Source organism: Electrophorus electricus, chromosome 1, assembly GCF_013358815.1.
Source record: "Electrophorus electricus isolate fEleEle1 chromosome 1, fEleEle1.pri, whole genome shotgun sequence".
Lineage (NCBI taxonomy): Eukaryota > Metazoa > Chordata > Actinopteri > Gymnotiformes > Gymnotidae > Electrophorus > Electrophorus electricus.
In genome coordinates, this window is record NC_049535.1 from 33332035 (window position 1) to 33349584 (window position 17550).

Sequence of the window (17550 nt, forward strand, 5' to 3'; positions counted from 1 at the left end):
ATTATATATTCCTAATGCTTCCTTCTCTATCTTCTCCAACCAACTGTAGCTTCACTAATTTTCTCCTTTATCTTTTTGTCATCCCTGTTTCACCCCTTCCCTATTTTATCTGTTTTTTTCCACCTGTCTCTGCCTATCTCCACTTTCCTCTGCCCATCCGAAGCCCCTCTCTCCTTTTGGTCCTAATCTACTTCTTCACTGTCTACCCCTTCATTCTCCTCCCCCTCCTCTTCCTCCAGGGTGTTGTTCCTCATCTGGCCACCAAGTGGCACCAGTCTGCCATCTGCTGCTACCCTCATTGGCTGAATGATTTTGTGCCTGAAAAAAAAAAACAGAACCGTCAAAGGCAAACAGAAGGCCACCTAGAAGAAGAAAAAAACAGTTTACACACACACACACACACACACACACACACACACACACACACACACACCTGGAGAGCATGTTGAACATGTTGACAAGGCGTGAGGCTTCGGCCTCCTTCTCCTCCTCGCTCATTCCTTCCATGGGGTTGGGCTGTGGTTCCTCCACCTGGCCCGTCACCGGGTTGATCCTGTCCCGGACATTCCGGTACTCCTCTGTGTCCGAGTCAGAGTCACTGGAGTATTGTATCTGAGAGGAGGGCCCATGGTCCCACAGGAACCCCTGCTCAGCCAGGAGTCCTGCTGCATTACCAAAGCCCGTGTACTTCACGAACCTGCTCACTAACACACACATACGCACACGTACATACACACACACACACACTGCATTTTTTATACTATTAAAAGTATCAAATTCCTTTTGCATTGTGGGAACAATTATGACCAATAGAAATGGTAAAAATTACTTGGGATAAAATTTTGTAAAATCATATCAAGTTTATGTGGAATATCCAAGTGCAGTATTAAAAATCTGGGCTGTTTTCACTGTTAATATGTGGGAATCTGGTGTGATGGTTATAGGGGTATAATATGAGGGTTACATGTGAAGGAGATGCCTATTTCAACAGAAAAAAATGTACATGAAGAAAGTGACTTCCTGTACCATTTTCCTTGCACAGCACGAAAAGCAGCTCAGCGGAGCAGTGTTTGAGATCCGTGTCCACATGGGTCATCAGTCTGACTAGCTTGTTCCTGAGGGCGTTTCCCTGCTCTGGCCTCAGAGCCACCTCCCTTAGCGGTGGAAGGATCTAACCAATCATAGTGCATCACATTAGCATATGGTCACTCCCACACAGAAGTAGTGGTGTTAAAGCAGCAGACTGGTACGGCAGTGTTCGAGTTGTGTAAACACAGGGAAGCGAAGTGGTGGGTGAGGTTTGGCACCTGTTGTTTGAGATAGTGTCGGGTTTCCCTGTGTGCGCGGCAGCTCTCCGTCAGAAGGTTTAAGACTGGAGTTAGCTTCTCCTTCAGCTTGTGACCCTTAACACACACACAAACACACAGACATACAAACAAATACTCATATCAGGCATGCACATGCATATCTCATGTCAATTCCTCATTCTTTCGCGCTCTCTCTCTCTCCCACTCGATCCAGTCTTCTCTCCATGAAAAGCAGCAGGGCATGGACGCTGTCCATGTTGACTCCGTGGGACACCCTGGACTCCTCAGACAGGCGCACAGAGAGTAGGACATCCAGACATGCCAGGGGGAGGACAGACAGCAGGTTCACCGTATGTCTGTCAGAGTGACCGGGGTCAGGGAAAGGGCAGGGTTCACACATTAATATCTTACTATCCACTCTATCGGACTGGAACCAAATATCTGCTAATGTATCTACTTCTATTTACTTAATAGTTTAAGGTGTATTTTTGATGTAGTTTAATCCGTTCTCAACCAGTACTCATTTTGGTAGATTTTTAATCTCAAAGCGACTATTCTGGTAAAACAAAGTTTAAATAAATAACATGAAGCGGCTTTATTTAGAGTTTAGTGTGCTATCGTAGATCTGCATCTGTTTCTCACCCTTGTAGCTCATCTGCTAAATCTTCCTCTTCAAAGGAGATCAGCAAACAGTGGCGCAGCATTGCCACTAGATGGCGATACAGAGCCTCATCCTCCTCCAGGTACCATGAGTGAGGCAGTGAAATTCAGGCAATTATTAGTGGGCTGTTACTAATGACAGTGGGGTGTTATATGGATTTCTGCAGATAATCCAAGCCTATACAGATGGGCAAAAGTTTACCTCATCAGAAATTTGTCTGCGCACCGTGTATGTGACGTTGAAAAGGCTCTTAAGGATCTCCATGGCACGCTGGGTGGCATCCTTACTGATAGGGGGCGCTGTGATGTCCGTCACCACCTCAAAGCCCTCAGCCCAGCGCACTTCCAAACACTGTCCCAGTGCAGCAGTGAGCATGGACACACCACGTGCCTGTCTCCACACAGAGACAGGAGACACAGGTCAGAAACCTGCCCACTAGGCAGTGTAGGAGCATGGATGTGCCAGTCTCCACACAGAGACGCTGAAGGAAGCGAGAACTGACTACTGCCCTCTCAGGTGACCAGCGCTTTCCGGCCACCCCCGATCCCTTACCCTCTCTTACCTGCTTAAACTGTTTTCTGAGCTCCGGCCGTAAAGCAGTCAGCAGAAACAGTAAACGCAGGTCATAAAATTGCCCACTGGGGGGTGACAGAGAGTGAATGCCATTCTGCAGCTTTTCAGACAGCCCCGTTAAAAGTCTGGCCAAAGACGAAACGAGAAAAACGAAAAAGACAGGTTGGGCTAAAAGACGAATTTGTCATATAGCTAAGGGATTGATTCAGAATGTAGTGTATATGCTTCCTTTCCTCATTTGAACTACGACTAGAGAGACCAGTTTCTCACCTCAGGGCACTAGCTCTCTCTTGCGCCCTCTGGCTGTTGTAGATGACATTACAGAGAGCCTTCATTGCCTCCTTCCTCGACGCCTCCCCGTCATCGTAACACGCCTCCCCCTCCTCTTCACTCTCTCCCCGGGCATCCCTCTTTCCCCTGGCCAGCATGCCGCTGTGATTCTTGCCGTACCTGCTCGGCTGGCACCGCTCATAGCATGTCTCTATGACAACCTCTCCCGGCCGGCCACGCATGTCTGGGGGAGTGACACGTGGTTTAGAGCAACAGGAGCCCCTGGGATGGCCTGTGGGTGCAGCTGCCCCAGCCGGCGTGACCTCGGGTGCACTCTCTGAGAGTGCTCGGTTAGAGTTAGGAGCGGCAGTACCGGAGTCCGCCCTGGTGCCGGGGTTCGAGTCTGTCTCCCTGTGTGTGCAGCCATCAGAGGTGGAGCTGCCACAGCAGGAACCCTCCCCCTCCCTAACCTCCACCTCCTCTTCTTCGTTTGGGAGGGGCAGGCAGGTGATGCCGGCCAGGCGGGCGAGGGTGAGGATGGCGGAGTCGGTGATGAAGGGCGCCTGTGCCTGCCAGTCACGGGACAGGATGCGCAGGGTGCTCAGACACGCCCTCAGTACTCCTGGCTGCAGCTGTGATTGAACAAACCAGATCAGGGCCGCGGCCAGCCGCTGTGGAGAAGGAGGGGAGGAGTGAGAGAAAGAGGGGAGAGAGGGAGAAGGGGGGAGGGAGATGAAGGGTAAGAAAATACATGAGTGCAGTGTGAGAGAGCACATCTGGACAGCCTTGTTGGGAACGTGACCTCCCAGCCACTCCCTTACTCACCCTGCGTAAAATAAGATCTTCACTCTCCTCGCCAGAGTCAACATTGTAATCAGAGCCAGGGATATAGCTCTGCACTTCATTCTTATGGAACCGAGAGAGAAACCACACACACACACACACGCACACACACACACACACACACACACACACACAAATGCACGCACGCACGCACACACACAAATAAATACATACATACATACATACATAAACAAGATAGAAAGTAAGTAAAAAAGGAAAGAAGAATAAAACATTAGAGAGGAAACTTTGGAGCTGAGAGCAGCACGAGCCATTCTGCTGATGGCTCCTCTTTCTGGGTCTGTAACACTTTCTCTTTGACATGTCCTTCTCTTTGCTCATTTTCTTCACTAGGACTCCATGATTTATTCTTTTATGATTTTGATTACTCATCTTTTCGTCTCCCCCCTCTATTTTCTCTCTCGCTCTCTCGCTCTCTCTCTCTCTCCCTCTCTGCTAGCTGCCTGTAGCGGTGTTCCATTCATCCATGCAGGAGCATAATGAGAGGGAATGGGCACAGGGAAATGGTGAGTAATAACATATTCACAGCACTAAGGATGAAAGAGAGAGAGGGAGAGAAAAAGAAAGAGGGAGACAGGGAGACAGAGACGTGAAGGTGGATAAGGGATGTTTACATTAATAGCTGTGTTAATCTTGCCTGTCTGAGCTGTAAGATTGAGGGCAGGGGATTGGATTGAGCACATGCGAACACACACACACACACACACACACCCACAAACACCCGCCCACGCACACACACTCATCCCCTACCTTACTCCTCTCCTTTCCTCCCACACTGTAGAAGAAACACTGGGAGTGCTGAAGGGAGAAGCAGAGGAGACACCATCACAGACTGAGGGCACAGTAGGAAGTGGAAGTGAACTGTAATTACACTAATCAACTGCCCCAAAAACATGCACTAAATCATGCATCAAATACATGAATCATCACCACGCAGGCTTTAGCCCCCAGCGCTGTTGTCATGGAAACGGTTGTCTATGCCTTTGTGGAATAGTAGCACTTTTTAATCATCCCAACCACTCTGTTTTCACACCCGCTGGATCTCGGCGACTCAGATGCCACAGAGTGTGCAGAGCGGGACAGAAGCAATTCCAGCTCCACGTTGCTACGCCAGACACCACACCTTCACAGGTGTAGTGTTTTTCGCTCATAAAATCGTTGCTATGTTCATTGATGTGCATCACAAGTGAGAGGGCACACATACCTCTGTGTTGTACTTGTCCAGCCATGTTCGGACACTGTCCTGGTCACCGCGTTCGATGCTCTGAACGATCCTCTCCACACTCACATCCATGGGGCCTCCTTAAGAGTCAAACTCCTCACTAAAACTGTAGTGATGTATCAAAAAGGAGTGTTTATGCAGTTTTGGTCCTGGAAAAACACTTCAGGCCTACAGTATTACTCTAAATCTAGTGTGCATGTTTTAAAAGCCTCATGTACTGCTGTTTTTTCTTTTGCCCTGCCTGGGCTAATGGCTGGAGAGTGCTGCAGTGAGAGTGTGTGTACCACCCCTCACTCCCTGCATGTAATCACACTGCAGTAAAACTCAGACTCAGACACGCACTCTTCCTCCTCTAATCCCCACCTGCCACAGCATGTCATTGAACACCGCACACCTTCACACGTTTGGCATGTGGTGAGTCTCAAGTCCAGCGCAAACACAGTAGCGCTGGGTGGCAGGCCACAGTCTGACTGCATTTTTATTGTCCACATATTATGCACTCTTCACATGTATGTGAAGAGTTACAAGTAGAACTTCCAGTATGTGTGTCTACAGGGAGAACTGTAAAATTATAAACAGTATATTTTTACTGTGATGCAAAATGTATTATTGTTCAAACACACACATACATACACACACACACACACACACACACACACACATATATATATATATATATATAAAATCATGTAGTGCAATATAAACTTTGGCTCATATCACCAAGCCCTAGATTTAAAGACAAACAAATATTTAACCAAACAAAGATAAACCAAGAGACAAACAGACACCGAGAGTGAAAGAGTGAAGAGAAGGAGAAGGAAGGGAATGGGACATAAGCAGAAGGAGAAGGAAGGGAATGGGACATAAGCAGAAGGAGAAGGAAGGGAATGGGACATAAGCAGAAGGAGAAGGAAGGGAATGGGACATAAGCAGAAGGAGAAGGAAGGGAATGGGACATAAGCAGAAGGAGAAGGAAGGGAATGGGACATAAGCAGAAGGAGAAGGAAGGGAATGGGACATAAGCAGAAGGAGAAGGAAGGGAATGGGACATAAGCAGAAGGAGAAGGACAGAGCCAGAGACATGACCTGCTGTCCTAGTCACAGGCAGAACAGAGGCCTGATAAGGGATCCAGAGTGGCTTGTCGGGGTTTAATAAGGGTGATTAAGCAGATGGAGGGAAGTGGAGGGAATGTGCACATAAAGCTAATTATTTGGACTGACTGCAGGTGATTAATTGGAGGCGGATATTGAGGCACAGCTCAGTGATGGACCCACATATTGGTGCTACCCATTAACATGATGGGATGAATGAGAGAGTGGTGGGGTGGGGGGTGAAGTTGCAGATATAGTGACTCCAGGTTTCCCTGAAGAAGAGTATAGTGGAGGCACCTACACCATCAAACTCTGACAACACTGGAACAGGAGAGAGAATCAAGTACGTTTCTTTGTCATTTATATATGCATGCTTGTTGACATGCGCTCATTGGTTAATCTCGTTTATCTTCAGATGCTCTTAATTTTCACTGATTGTGATTTTCTGCCCTTTACGTTTCATTCTCTGAAATGAAATGAAATGAAATAAGATGTAATTAGATTTTTTTTTTTTAAGTAACTGTTCTTATTCTCTCTGTGTCCTTAACGTTTTGGTGTCACTTCGGCTGCAATGTGTGAATTTGACTTCTTCTATCTTTCCATATGTCTACTGTATTTTCTGGGCTGGGGGATGCAGTGTCACAGGCTGCTTGTGGTCACGTTATGCACCGTCTCTCTGGTGACTCCTAGTGGTGGATTTGGTAACCGCAGGCTGTGTGGTATTCAGTTGGTAGAAGCGCTTTTATTTATATGTGGTGAGAAAGAGAATGGTCCGGTCTCTGTGGTGAAAGGATGAAGAGGAAGAAGACATGGAAACAGAATGCAAAAATATAATATGCTTGATATAAATTGCTTTGGTCATTGACCGAAGGTTCCGATGTTTCCTCATCAGAATCACCAAACTACCTTAAGTGAAGATGTAACAAATAAAAACCAATAAAAGCACTAAAGTATCTTGTCACCTGTGAGTAACTGATTTATATGGTTATAAATTTGTATGGTTATACATTTTGCACTGATGAGGAATCTCAGAGATTTAGCAACAACAAGCTAACCGAGATAACTGAAGCTAAATCTGTACAGGCTAAGTTTAATAGGTTTAGACAATTTAGCCTATTAAGAGGTAGCCTACATTATTGTTTACACATAGTATTGAATATAATTGAGAAACATGAAAAGTAACTTTAACTTGGTAAAGATCAGCTTTGCAAATTGTCTTGGCAAGTCAGATACTCTATTTCAAACAGACTTTGGTTTAGTTTAGCTCTTTACAGCATACAGTAAATTAAATATATAATGTTAGTATGAATATTACAAGGTCTCAATAGGTCATAATAACATATATCTGTATTATTATCTCATATATGTGTAGTAATTATGTAACAACAATCAATGTAAGGTAGAATTTATTGTTTTAGTTTTAAAACTTGACCAGAACTAGGAAACATCTAATGAAAGGAGAACATGTTTTTCCCCTAAACATGTTAAAAGTAAAAGATGAATGTATAGTACACAGGTCCAATATGTCCAACCTTATGCTACGTTCGCTGTATTATATTAACTACACGTTGACTTTTTTTTTTTTTTAACTGATCCCGAACTTAATATAGTGTGCCGACATCCGTTCCAACAGGAGGCAGTGGAGTTTAAACCTAGGTAAAATAACTGATGAGCGAGAAAAAAAGCGCAAACCAAAAGAAAACTACATTTCCCACAATTCCGTACTGGCTGTTTTACAGTGAGGGGAGTAAAATGGCGGATTAGGATGGGATGGGCCTCTTATTGTGTTCGTAGTAGGAAAATGTTTCAGCCTTTCATATTCCGTTTTAGAGGATACTGAAGTGCTTTAAAGCATCAAGACTGTGGAATTCACCTACTGCCATAACGCTTCCTGGTGACGGTAAATAATTTTGTTAGCTTAGCTGCAGTTTAGCCTGCTAGCTAGATGGAAGATCAGTTCAGAGTCAGTCGATCTCGCAGCTAACCTGGCTAGCAGGCTACTGAAACCGAAACTGGGACGCTAGCTAGCTAGGGACTGCAATAGCCAGCTGAGTATTTTCTTTAGCAAATAACGCATGAGGAACTATCTGTCATAACAAAGCACACGCACAGCAGCGGTAATAGCTGAACCTCTGCATGTTTGGCCATTGAGTTATTTAAAACAACCCCGATTTTTAACAGCTAGTTAGCTGGGAGAGCTAATCCGCAATAAGGTAGAAGTTAGCTGGCTGTCGACCAGAAATCTCGGTATGTGTTGTCATTGTGGAGTGGATGGGTGTATGGGGATGGTTGGTGAATGCTTTGTCGTTATTTGAAAGGTCATCGACCAATTGCAAGTATTAACAAGCAAATAGGAGATAGAGAAACGTCACGCACCATATTGGCTAGCGAGCTAGCCTGCCAGTTATTGGATTTTCAGTATAATATCGCAGCACGGCACCATGCGCTGTACTTGCAGTTCCTGAGTGATTTTGGACAGTTAATGCCAGTCAAAACACAGACTGTCTCCTCGACGGTGACACGCAGTCCATCACAGACCTTATGTTATATTCAGACAGCATGCTACATGAGTAAAAGTAGTTAAAAAAAAAAAAGAATTTCGTTGACTTAACTACTGTTTCTTTGGTCGATGGTTAGCTTTAGTGATTCCGTAATAGACGTTTGTTTGATAGCAAAATTTTACATGAGAACTTTTATTGATGGAAACTTTTTTTGTGGTGGCGCATCACCAAATTTTACGTATAATGCCTAAGACTTATCCTAATAGTCTTAGTTATTCACTGTATGCATTCGTGTGTGTGTGTGTGTGTGTGTGTATGTATATATGTGTACATATATATCTCACACTTGGAAGTCTGAATGAAATTGTTATATTGACAATTATGGGTTTTTATTCCAATGTCTCTTAGATGGGTGCAGATGGGCAATATGATGGTGGTGAAGCGGGCACTCTGCAAACTAAGGTCAGTGCCCGTTTACACGATTAAGGGGCGCCTTTTTATATGGATCATGTGAAGGTTAGATAGCGTTTGTGTGTTGGCAACATCACTCCATAAAAGCCAGATGATGAGGTTCACTCGCGTTTGTCTGTCTGGTGTGTCCCGTCACAGCCTGAGCAACATTCAGATGAAGAGGAAGAGAAGGAATCTGAGGAAAACAGAAGGACAATCGGTCTAAGGTGTTACCAAGGAAACAGAGAGTCCACAGATGATGAGCCCAGTGAGCTGGTAATGTAGAACGAACGGCCAAAGCATCAATCTGTCACAGGAAGTGAGCTGTATCGGTTCCTCCTCTTTCATTTGGACCATCTGTCTGTAATTCAGTGAGCACAAGAGGTTGACCCAAGTGTCATGTAAGTGTTTGGTTTGCTTGTGTAGGGGGCTTCTACTGCTAGTTTCTCCAATACTGCATTCCTTATGCCTCAGCTGTGCTCTCAACATCAGTTCTCTGACAGGTAGGTGTAAGAGAATATGAAGTGTTAAGTGTGCAGACAGACATTTATGATGCCTCTTGTCTTTGTTTAGCCTACATGTTAGAACAGATCTGTTAAATCTGATCTTTATAGACATGATGTTGGATTTGAGACACTTGCGGTGTCTTGCTTGAATGTTTAAGTTTGATGACTTTACATAATCTCACAGCAGATGATTGTCTGACATCTCAGTGCTCTGTGGTCACAGGCTATTAAATGCTCTGTGGGAAATATATTTGCTAAACTACTTGGAAGATCGCAATGCTGATATAGTGTTATTGTCCTTTTCAAGTGATTTGGATGTGGAACTCACAGCAGAGGTAAGGACAGAGGGTGCTTCTTCACTGACTTTGTCAGTGCCTGTTTTTCTTCATTTTGGCTTCAGAAAGGCAGGTAAGTTGTTATATGTAGCGTGGCTTATTTTACACCTAATGATCTATGTAGGTCATTTATGCTACTTAAATGATCTGTTGTGCTACTAAAGTGTGACACTTCTTCCGTCCTTTTTGGTGTTTCTTTTAGGATCCACATCTGATGGACAGTACCTTCCTTTAACAGCCTCTAGGCTAGAAAAGGCCTTAACAGACTGCACTTTGACCCCTGCCCCTTTCCGCAAGTGGACAGCAGCTCTCCATCAACCTGTAGCACATATGCCCAGGTTGTCGTCTTTCTGCCCCTCTCAGAGGTTGATGGAGACTGCCAAAAGCCCTCTCCCCTCTTCCCCCTCAGCGTCTCCCTCATCACCTTCTTCTGCCCCCTCCTCTCCCTCCTCATCTCCCTCCTCATCATCCTCTCCTGGAGGAATTGGAACAGGCTATCGTGAAGACGAGGACAGTGGCCATGCTGGAAACGGCAGGGTCAACAAAGCAACGGGAGACGGCGTTTCGTCCACCTCGTCTTCTCTAGCTCCGCCTTCGCATGCTGCCCCTCCCCCATCATCTCCAAGCGCATCACACCGTCTTTCTTTGTCCCCCCGCATGTTCGGAGATGGACAGCGGGAGGGCCCAGAAACTGAGATGTACGACCCCTTCCACCCCACAGAAGGAGAGGGAGAACGAGGAGTGGCTGAGGAAGAGGAGGAAGAGGATGAAGAAGAGGGAGACAAATATGATCCATTTGAACCCACTGGCTCTCCGGCCTCAGAGAAAGAGGATGAAGGGGAGCTGGCAGGTAATCGAGAAGGAGGAGGTCGAGTTGGAGGCACACGACATGAGCACCATGCAAATGAGGAAGGGGAGACTATTGCTGAGGCGGCTGGTTCGCCTCCAGACTCGACAGAGACAGAGACGCAGATCCCCATTCATGCTTCTGAGGAAGCAACAATACACTTGAACAGGATCAGGCCCCTTAGAGAACGAATGAGGGAACAGAGGAAAGGTGTGAGAGAGAGAAGAATGGATGACTCTGAGCATTCTGAGATAGAAGAAGGGGAGATTGTGGGTGCCAGTGACAGAGGGAGGGAAAGAGAGGTGGAGAGAAGAAGGGAGGTGCTGCTCCCATCCTCTGGAAGTCCTTCCTTTCTGCAGGGGGGAGGTCTTAAGCCTGAGAGGATTCTACGGGTACTGGATGGTGAAGGTTTCATATCAGTCCGAGCCGAAGGAGAGTGGAACAGGGAACCAGCTCCCCCGGTGGGCGTTGGAGACCTGCGGCGGAAACTCACCATCAGACGAAAAGAGAGATTCCGATGCCGCTCCTCTGCATCTGTATCACCTGCTCCTCCAGCTGACCTGCCGCTACCTCCTCTCTCCCCGCCTGCTTCCCCGCCCCTGTCCACGGAGAAGGTGAATCGCAAGTCATCTAAGAGCTCCAAGGAGAGGGACCGACGCAAGCGGAAAGAGGGGAAGGGGGAGGAAAAGGACAAGCGGAAGAAGAGGAAAGAGGGAAAAGTGGATTCGGGTCCGGAGAACAAGGACAGGGATCATGATAGGAGGAGCGGAAGAGGGGGGAAAGTAAAGGACAAGGACAGGGATCATGAGAGGAGTGGGAGAGGGAGGAAGGACAAGGAGAGGAGGAGAAGTAGCAGAAGTGACAGTCGCAAGAGGAAGAGTAGACGCCAGAGCACTCCGGAACTTTCCTCGCAATCCCACAATGCCTCGCGGCACGCCCCCAGTCACAGGTCCTGGTCTAGTCCCTCAGAAGGCTACCACAGGGGGAGAGAACGTGATAGAGACAGGGACAGAGAAAAAGAAACAGAGAAAGAGCGGGATAGGGACAGAAATCAAGAAAGAGACAGATACAGGGACAGGAGGAGAGATGACAGGGACAGAGAAAGAGAGCAAGACTCCAGAAGGAAAGAGGGAAGGAAGAGAGATCGGGATGAAGGAAGCAGAAGATCGAGTAGCCGAGAGAGGGGAAATACAAAAAGGAAGAGAGAAAGCAGCGAGAGGAGAGACAGGGAGAAGGAACGAGAGCGAGACAGGGAGAGGGACAAGAGAAGAGATGGCCGACCTGTTGTACCTCCGTCAATTCAGGACCTGAATGGCTCTGACCTTTTTGCCATCAAACGAACTATCACTGTTACCACAACACCCACTACCACCACCACAGTCCCCAGCTCCCCAGCGCGTGCCCAGGATTATTCCCAAAGTCCCACACAAGGCTCGGACAAACCCCGCAAACGCAAGAAGAAACGAAAGAGGCGCTCTGATGACGAAGAGAGAGTGGAGGAGGAGCACAGGAGCGGGTCTCACCCTACCTCCCTCACTCCTCCCCACTACCCCAGCTACGAATCGGACCACGTCTCCGACCACCAGGATCTGGACATGCTGTCTTTAGATGGAGAGGCACTGGATTCTGATTATCCTTCGCTAGAGGATTCTCCTCTGCTGCCTCCTCCTGCCCCTGAACCTGCTCTCCCTAGTCCCAAACCCAAATCTGCAGCCCCCAAAATCAGCCGGCACCATCAGAAGAAGAAATCCAGATCCAGCAGCAAAAAAGTGTCTGAGTCCTCCACCTCGTCCTCTTCTCACAGACCCAAAGCAAAAAGTAAAAACCTCTTGCCCTCGCTCTCGCCACCTCTGTCTGCTTGCTCTGGCAACACAACTTCCCTTCCGCCCAGTGCCTCCTCATCCACCACCACAAGATGTCGGAAGACAGGGAAGGAGAAAACGAGCAAGAAGGAGTCTGGTCGTTCTGGAAGGTCCAAGAAGATTGGAGGAAGCAGCAGGAAGACCAAGCTGCAGTCCAAGGTCTCGGTGCTGGTGCGGGAGGGTGTGAGCAGCACCACAGGAAACTCTAATAAACTGGGTATTGACCTTCTTGGACCTGCTGGGGTTGTGGGTGGGGCCTCGGGGACTTCGGTTGTGGGAGGGTCTATCGCTGTGGTGTTTCGTCGGGACAACGAGAGTCGGTCTCCGTTCCTGAAACCCTGCTCAGAGCCGCTGTCCTTACCCAGCAGAGTCAAGGAACTGGGCAAGACAGGAAAGCAACGCAGCACCCTCGCTCCGCTCTCCTCCACCAACCAGACGGGCCTGAAGTCAAAGAAAGCCAAGCCAAGCTCTACCACCTCCACGTCATCGTCTGCATCGTCTCCTACATCTTCCTCAGTGGCTAAACGCCGGCGGAGACCGGGAAAGAAACCCAGAGAAAGGGGCCTGGCATTGGATGGTCCAGATGTTAAAGGCGCTAACAGCAGCACTTTAGCCTCTGCTTGGGCAGGAGCAGGCACTGACATTCAGCCTTTGGGTGGAGTCGGTCCTAAACCGTCCAGTCCTCCCTCAGCTCTTCCAGGCCCCACACCTTCATCATCATCTTCCTCATCTTCCTCTTCCTCTTCTACCAGTGTCCTTCCGCCTTCATCCTCACCCCCTCACACGCCCCCACTGTCTTTGCCGCCCTCTCGGGACATTAGAGAATCTTCTCCAGACTCTCAGACTGTAGACAGCAGCTGCAAGACACCAGAACCATCCTTCCTTTCCGAGGAGTGCCCGGCTCAGTCACAGTCCGTGCAGCTTGTGTCCTCCAAGTCACCCACTAGCCCGCCACAGTCAAGGGGTGACAGCATATCGCAGTCCGCCTCCAAGCCCCTCCCCCCAGACGACCAGAAAACATCGCCTCCATGCTCCACTTCTTCATCTACCTTGGCGGGTGCATCCCTCTCTCATCCCATTCCTCCACCTTCTGCGGACCCTTCCTCATCCTCCTCATCGTCAGTGTCATCCTCTTCGGTCAATAAGCCCCCACCACCCCCACCCCCACCCCCTGCTGTTCCACCCTTGCCCTGGAGCCTGCAGGCAGGGGTGGATTGCACAGCAGGAGGTGTTTTGGCATGTAAGTTTCTTTTTCCTTTATACCCTTATAGACACCGAGTACATGGTAGCTCAGTGGTTAAGGTACTTAACTAGTAATCAAAAGGTTACCAGTTCAAGCCACACCATCATCGCCAGGATGCCACTGTTGGGCCACTTGAGCAAGGCCCTTAACCCTCAATTGTTCAAATTGTTCAAGCTCTATATATCTCCTTCCAAGTACCAAGTAGTGGTGGAGACCTTGTTCTTGTGCACTTAGTATTAATTGAGTAAACTAAAAACATAAGTAACTGAGCTGTTGTGTTTTCAGCTAATTACTGAATAGCTTGTTGTATAAGCAGTTTTTTGGTAACGTGTTTTTCATTGGTAATTAAACAATCAAATATAAGTTGACTAAACAGTAGTAATGATCAAAGCCAATTGCTGATCATGTTTTATCAACAATCATGTTTTAATGCATCATGTATCAAGGTATTCTGTCAGTCATCAAAATGACTGATTTCCGTTCTCTGATAACATCTCCTTAATTATCAGACGTCCCTAGTTATCTGACCAGCATGTCAAACCAGTAAACAATTATGCAGTGCTTAAAATGAAACAGGTCACAACCCCCCCCCCCCCCACACACACACACACACACTCAAGCTATTGAGCAGAGTGTAGTGAGACATATGAAAGTGTAATGCAGTGTCTCTGTCTTGCAGTGACAGCTCTGCTGTTTAAAATGGAGGAGGCTAATATTGCCAGTCGAGCCAAAGCACAAGAGTTCATTCAGGCCACAAGTCAGGTGAGGTGATGGTACCTTTAATAAAGTCCGCATGGGGGTTTGGTTTTATGTAGCTAATTCTCAAATTATGGTTAATTCTCAAAGGTGTTTCCTTTTTTTTTTTGGTTAAAACAGATTCTCTCTCAGGCTAACCAGAACCAATCACAGACACATCCTTCGTCCTCCTCCTCCTCTTCTTCCTCACAAGTCCCTCCCCCTCCATCACACGCCCTGCCTCCTGGTCCAACTCCAGCGCAATTTATCCTCCACGGCTCCCTTCCATTGGTCGGCTGCACCAAAACTCCACCTCCTCATTTGCATCCTGGACTTTCACTGGGTGGTGGATGTGCTCAGACACCACCTCCTCCATTGTCTACAGGTCTGTCAGTAGCGACAGGGGGTGCAAGTGAGACCAGCTGGGACAGTGAGAGTAAAGACCCCGATAAGGTATTTCTCCCTGCTTGGCAAGTTTAATACTACTTTCTTTCAATTACATGCTCACCCTTCACAGCCTCTGTCTGTTAAATGTGTTGTTGCTATGCCTTGAAATCGATTTGTTCCAGTGTGGCTTTTTTCCCCTTTACCTTTTTTCCTCTCTCAGTATTTAAAGAAGCTGCACACCCAGGAGAGGGCAGTAGAGGAAGTAAAATTGGCCATTAAGCCATACTATCAGCGCAAGGACATCAACAAAGAGGAGTACAAGGATATCTTGAGGAAAGCTGTGCACAAGGTAAACTGAGCTCCCCTTCTTAAAGGTGCTTCATCGATAGAAGCTTAGCCAACCCTCACCTTTGTTTGCACTATGAGGAGACAGGTGGTGGTCTAAAATAAAACTGCAGTCCATGGAAGGTTTCCAGGTTTATTGATCTTTGCTGTGTGCCCACACACACACTGAGATGAGCCATTTGAGCGTGACCCTAAATATATGGTAAAAGGGTGGAACGAATAGTTCTGCTATTCCAGCACAGCTGTGAGTTCTGAAGCCTTGACTTGGTCTGCTTGGAACTAGAGCACAACACAAACGTGGGGTAAATAAGGTGTCCTTGGGTAATGGGCTGCGTCGTAACCAGCTTCAGAGGATGAGCTCTCTTCACACTGTTTCAGAACATGCAGCGTCATGACACACACTTTTTAAACACACACTAATTAAAGCTTGTTTGTCTCCCTCAGATCTGCCACAGTCGAACAGGCGAGATCAATCCAGTGAAAGTGAGTAATCTGGTCAAGCTGTACGTCCAGAGGTACAAGTATTTCAGGAAGCACGGGCGCAAAATGGATGAGGAGGACAAGGAAGACAGAGAGTCCACCTCTCTGCACTCTTCAACGTGATTGGACATGGACTGCTTTTAATGCTTCGTTCTGATTGAACGAGTGCCTGAGGACCCTGCCTGTATCTTTGCACGTGATTGGTGCCTGCGGAAGCAACCAGGCGAAAGAAGTTACTGTTCTTGCACCGCTCCTCACGTGCAGCTAATGTGTAAACTCTTGAACACCGATCCCCTTCCTGTCTGTCTTTTTGTTTTGCAGTCCAGACATATGATTAAAGGAGTGTGACTCATGCTTTAAAAACATTACAAATTCAGGAGGGAGAGAGAAAGAACCATCTACACATATTTCCTGTCTCTGTCACTCAAACTTTTCCATATTGTTAGGACACTACATAGGAGTATTTTCCTTCTCTGTGATTTACATAGGTCAGTCTGTGTGAGAGAGAGCTGAGTGAGTGTAAGGATGAATGACTTTCATTTTATCTTGTTCTTTCTTTTATGTCTTTACTGTGAATGTCAGAATAACATTGGGCTCATCTCTGCTTGTAGTTGGAGAATATTCACATTTATTATACACCCAGAACCTCAGATGGGGTCAATCTATAGTTATAATGGATGATGTTATATTATTAATACCCCCCCTCCCCCAAACAAGGTTCTGCTCATTTAATGATTGTAAAGAGTAAACATTACAAATGTGTGCAATGTGTAGGAGGTTCATGTTCACATTTTTTTGTTTTACTTTGTTTTTTTCCTTCATGTGAGCAAAACTATTGCTCTATTGAATCACGGTCCTTCTCATGTCGATTTCATCGTAGCAGAAAACCAGGGGCTCGGGGTGGTGGACTGACTCTCAAAAAGCCAAGGAGTGGGGCTGTACCACTGCCTCCCTCCACCCTCGCCTACCCAGAAGTACTGGGGCACACCTGGGATGAGTCACATTCTGGAACAGCTGGAGAAATGCATGTATCTTAGACTTTATTTGTACTTCAGGATACTGTAATGACTGGGAAAGGTCATTCGCCAATGCAGAGATATAAAAGCTGAGTGCCAGCACCCATTACCAACCTTCTGACATGTTTCTTGGGAGGAGGAGGTTGTTCTTGCACTCCCTTGTGAGAAGCCTAGCGTCCTGCAGATCTTTCTCTTTGGATGGCCACCACGAGGGTTGCAGACGGGATAAGGAGTGGACGATAAGAGCATCAGTCTGAGCCACGTGCTGATGGGACCTCCCTCCACAACTTCATTAACTGTTTTTTTTTAAAAAAAAAGGCAAATAACATTGTCCTCGTAATGTGTGTTAGGTTGTTACTGGCGTTACCTTAAAAATATGGCTAGCATAAAGACTCAAACTGTTGCACAAGTGATGTAGAAAATATATTACTAAAAAAAACTGGCTGAGTTTGAGGGCCACCAACTACAACGTATCTCTATAAATCATGTTAAACATGGAAACTTCTAAACAGCTAAGGAAGGTTTTGCTTTGTCTTTTTTGATAAATGATTATTTTACCTGAAAGAGGAGACATGGTAACAGTTAAGTGGAAATCTGGTGGGTGGTAAGTAATTTGGGTGAAAACTGTTTGATTCCTCACATATGCACTCTGATTAAAGGAAATGTATTTACACTTTATTTTAAAACCTGCATTTATGCAGTTAGTTTTGTGATAGTATAATCCATGTAATATTTTTGTTTTCAGAGATTGAGTTATGTTTCATAGAATTTTTCTCTACTCGCGGTAGATGTCCTCAGCCCCAGGTGGTCTGTTGTTTTCCAAGATGCAGGAACAAGGAACCTTTCAGTTAACAGCC

At 46.7% G+C, this 17550-nt stretch overlaps 2 protein-coding genes across 4 annotated transcripts; one reads left to right on the forward strand and one right to left on the reverse strand.

Moving 5' to 3' along the window:
* Window positions 1–167: 167 nt before the first annotated feature.
* si:ch211-195b15.7 (synembryn-A) lies at window positions 168–4966 on the reverse strand. The gene is made up of 13 exons (XM_027014728.2): window positions 4877–4966; window positions 4415–4470; window positions 3637–3736; window positions 3236–3482; window positions 2812–3103; window positions 2531–2666; window positions 2170–2358; window positions 1950–2044; window positions 1513–1663; window positions 1308–1403; window positions 1027–1171; window positions 434–704; window positions 168–318 (listed from the first exon to the last, which is right to left on the reverse strand). The coding sequence occupies exons 1-13, from the start codon at window positions 4964–4966 to the stop codon at window positions 183–185; spliced, it is 2004 nt and encodes a 667-aa protein (XP_026870529.2). The 3' UTR covers window positions 168–182.
* Window positions 4967–7719: 2753 nt separating this feature from the next.
* Window positions 7720–17209, forward strand: scaf1 (SR-related CTD-associated factor 1). 3 transcript variants are annotated; one of them, XM_027014696.2, is made up of 10 exons: window positions 7720–7886; window positions 8896–8949; window positions 9097–9213; window positions 9364–9440; window positions 9751–9851; window positions 9981–13727; window positions 14410–14492; window positions 14607–14918; window positions 15073–15201; window positions 15642–17209. In XM_027014696.2, the coding sequence occupies exons 2-10, from the start codon at window positions 8896–8898 to the stop codon at window positions 15798–15800; spliced, it is 4779 nt and encodes a 1592-aa protein (XP_026870497.2). In that variant the 5' UTR covers window positions 7720–7886; the 3' UTR covers window positions 15801–17209. The 3 variants fall into 3 exon arrangements, with proteins under 3 accessions (XP_026870497.2, XP_026870498.2, XP_026870499.2); XM_027014697.2 differs by lacking the exon at window positions 7720–7886 and adding an exon at window positions 7910–8233; XM_027014698.2 differs by lacking the exons at window positions 7720–7886; window positions 8896–8949; window positions 9364–9440 and having other exon boundaries at window positions 9103–9213.
* The last annotated feature ends 341 nt before the right edge of the window (window positions 17210–17550 follow it).

Bases quoted from the DNA above. Each gene is read 5' to 3' on its own strand.
- si:ch211-195b15.7 (XM_027014728.2), bottom strand. From the start codon at position 4,966: ATGGATGTGAGTGTGGAGAGGATCGTTCAGAGCATCGAACGCGGTGAC. The intron at 2,667-2,811 runs GTGAGAAACTGG...GTCTTTGGCCAG, and splicing joins GAGAGAGCTAGTGCCCTGAG to ACTTTTAACGGGGCTGTCTG. The intron at 1,172-1,307 runs GTGCCAAACCTC...ATGATTGGTTAG, and splicing joins GACACTATCTCAAACAACAG to ATCCTTCCACCGCTAAGGGA.
- scaf1 (XM_027014696.2), top strand. From the start codon at position 8,896: ATGGGTGCAGATGGGCAATATGATGGTGGTGAAGCGGGCACTCTGCAA. The intron at 9,852-9,980 runs GTAAGTTGTTAT...TGTTTCTTTTAG, and splicing joins TTTTGGCTTCAGAAAGGCAG to GATCCACATCTGATGGACAG. The intron at 14,919-15,072 runs GTATTTCTCCCT...TTCCTCTCTCAG, and splicing joins AGAGTAAAGACCCCGATAAG to TATTTAAAGAAGCTGCACAC.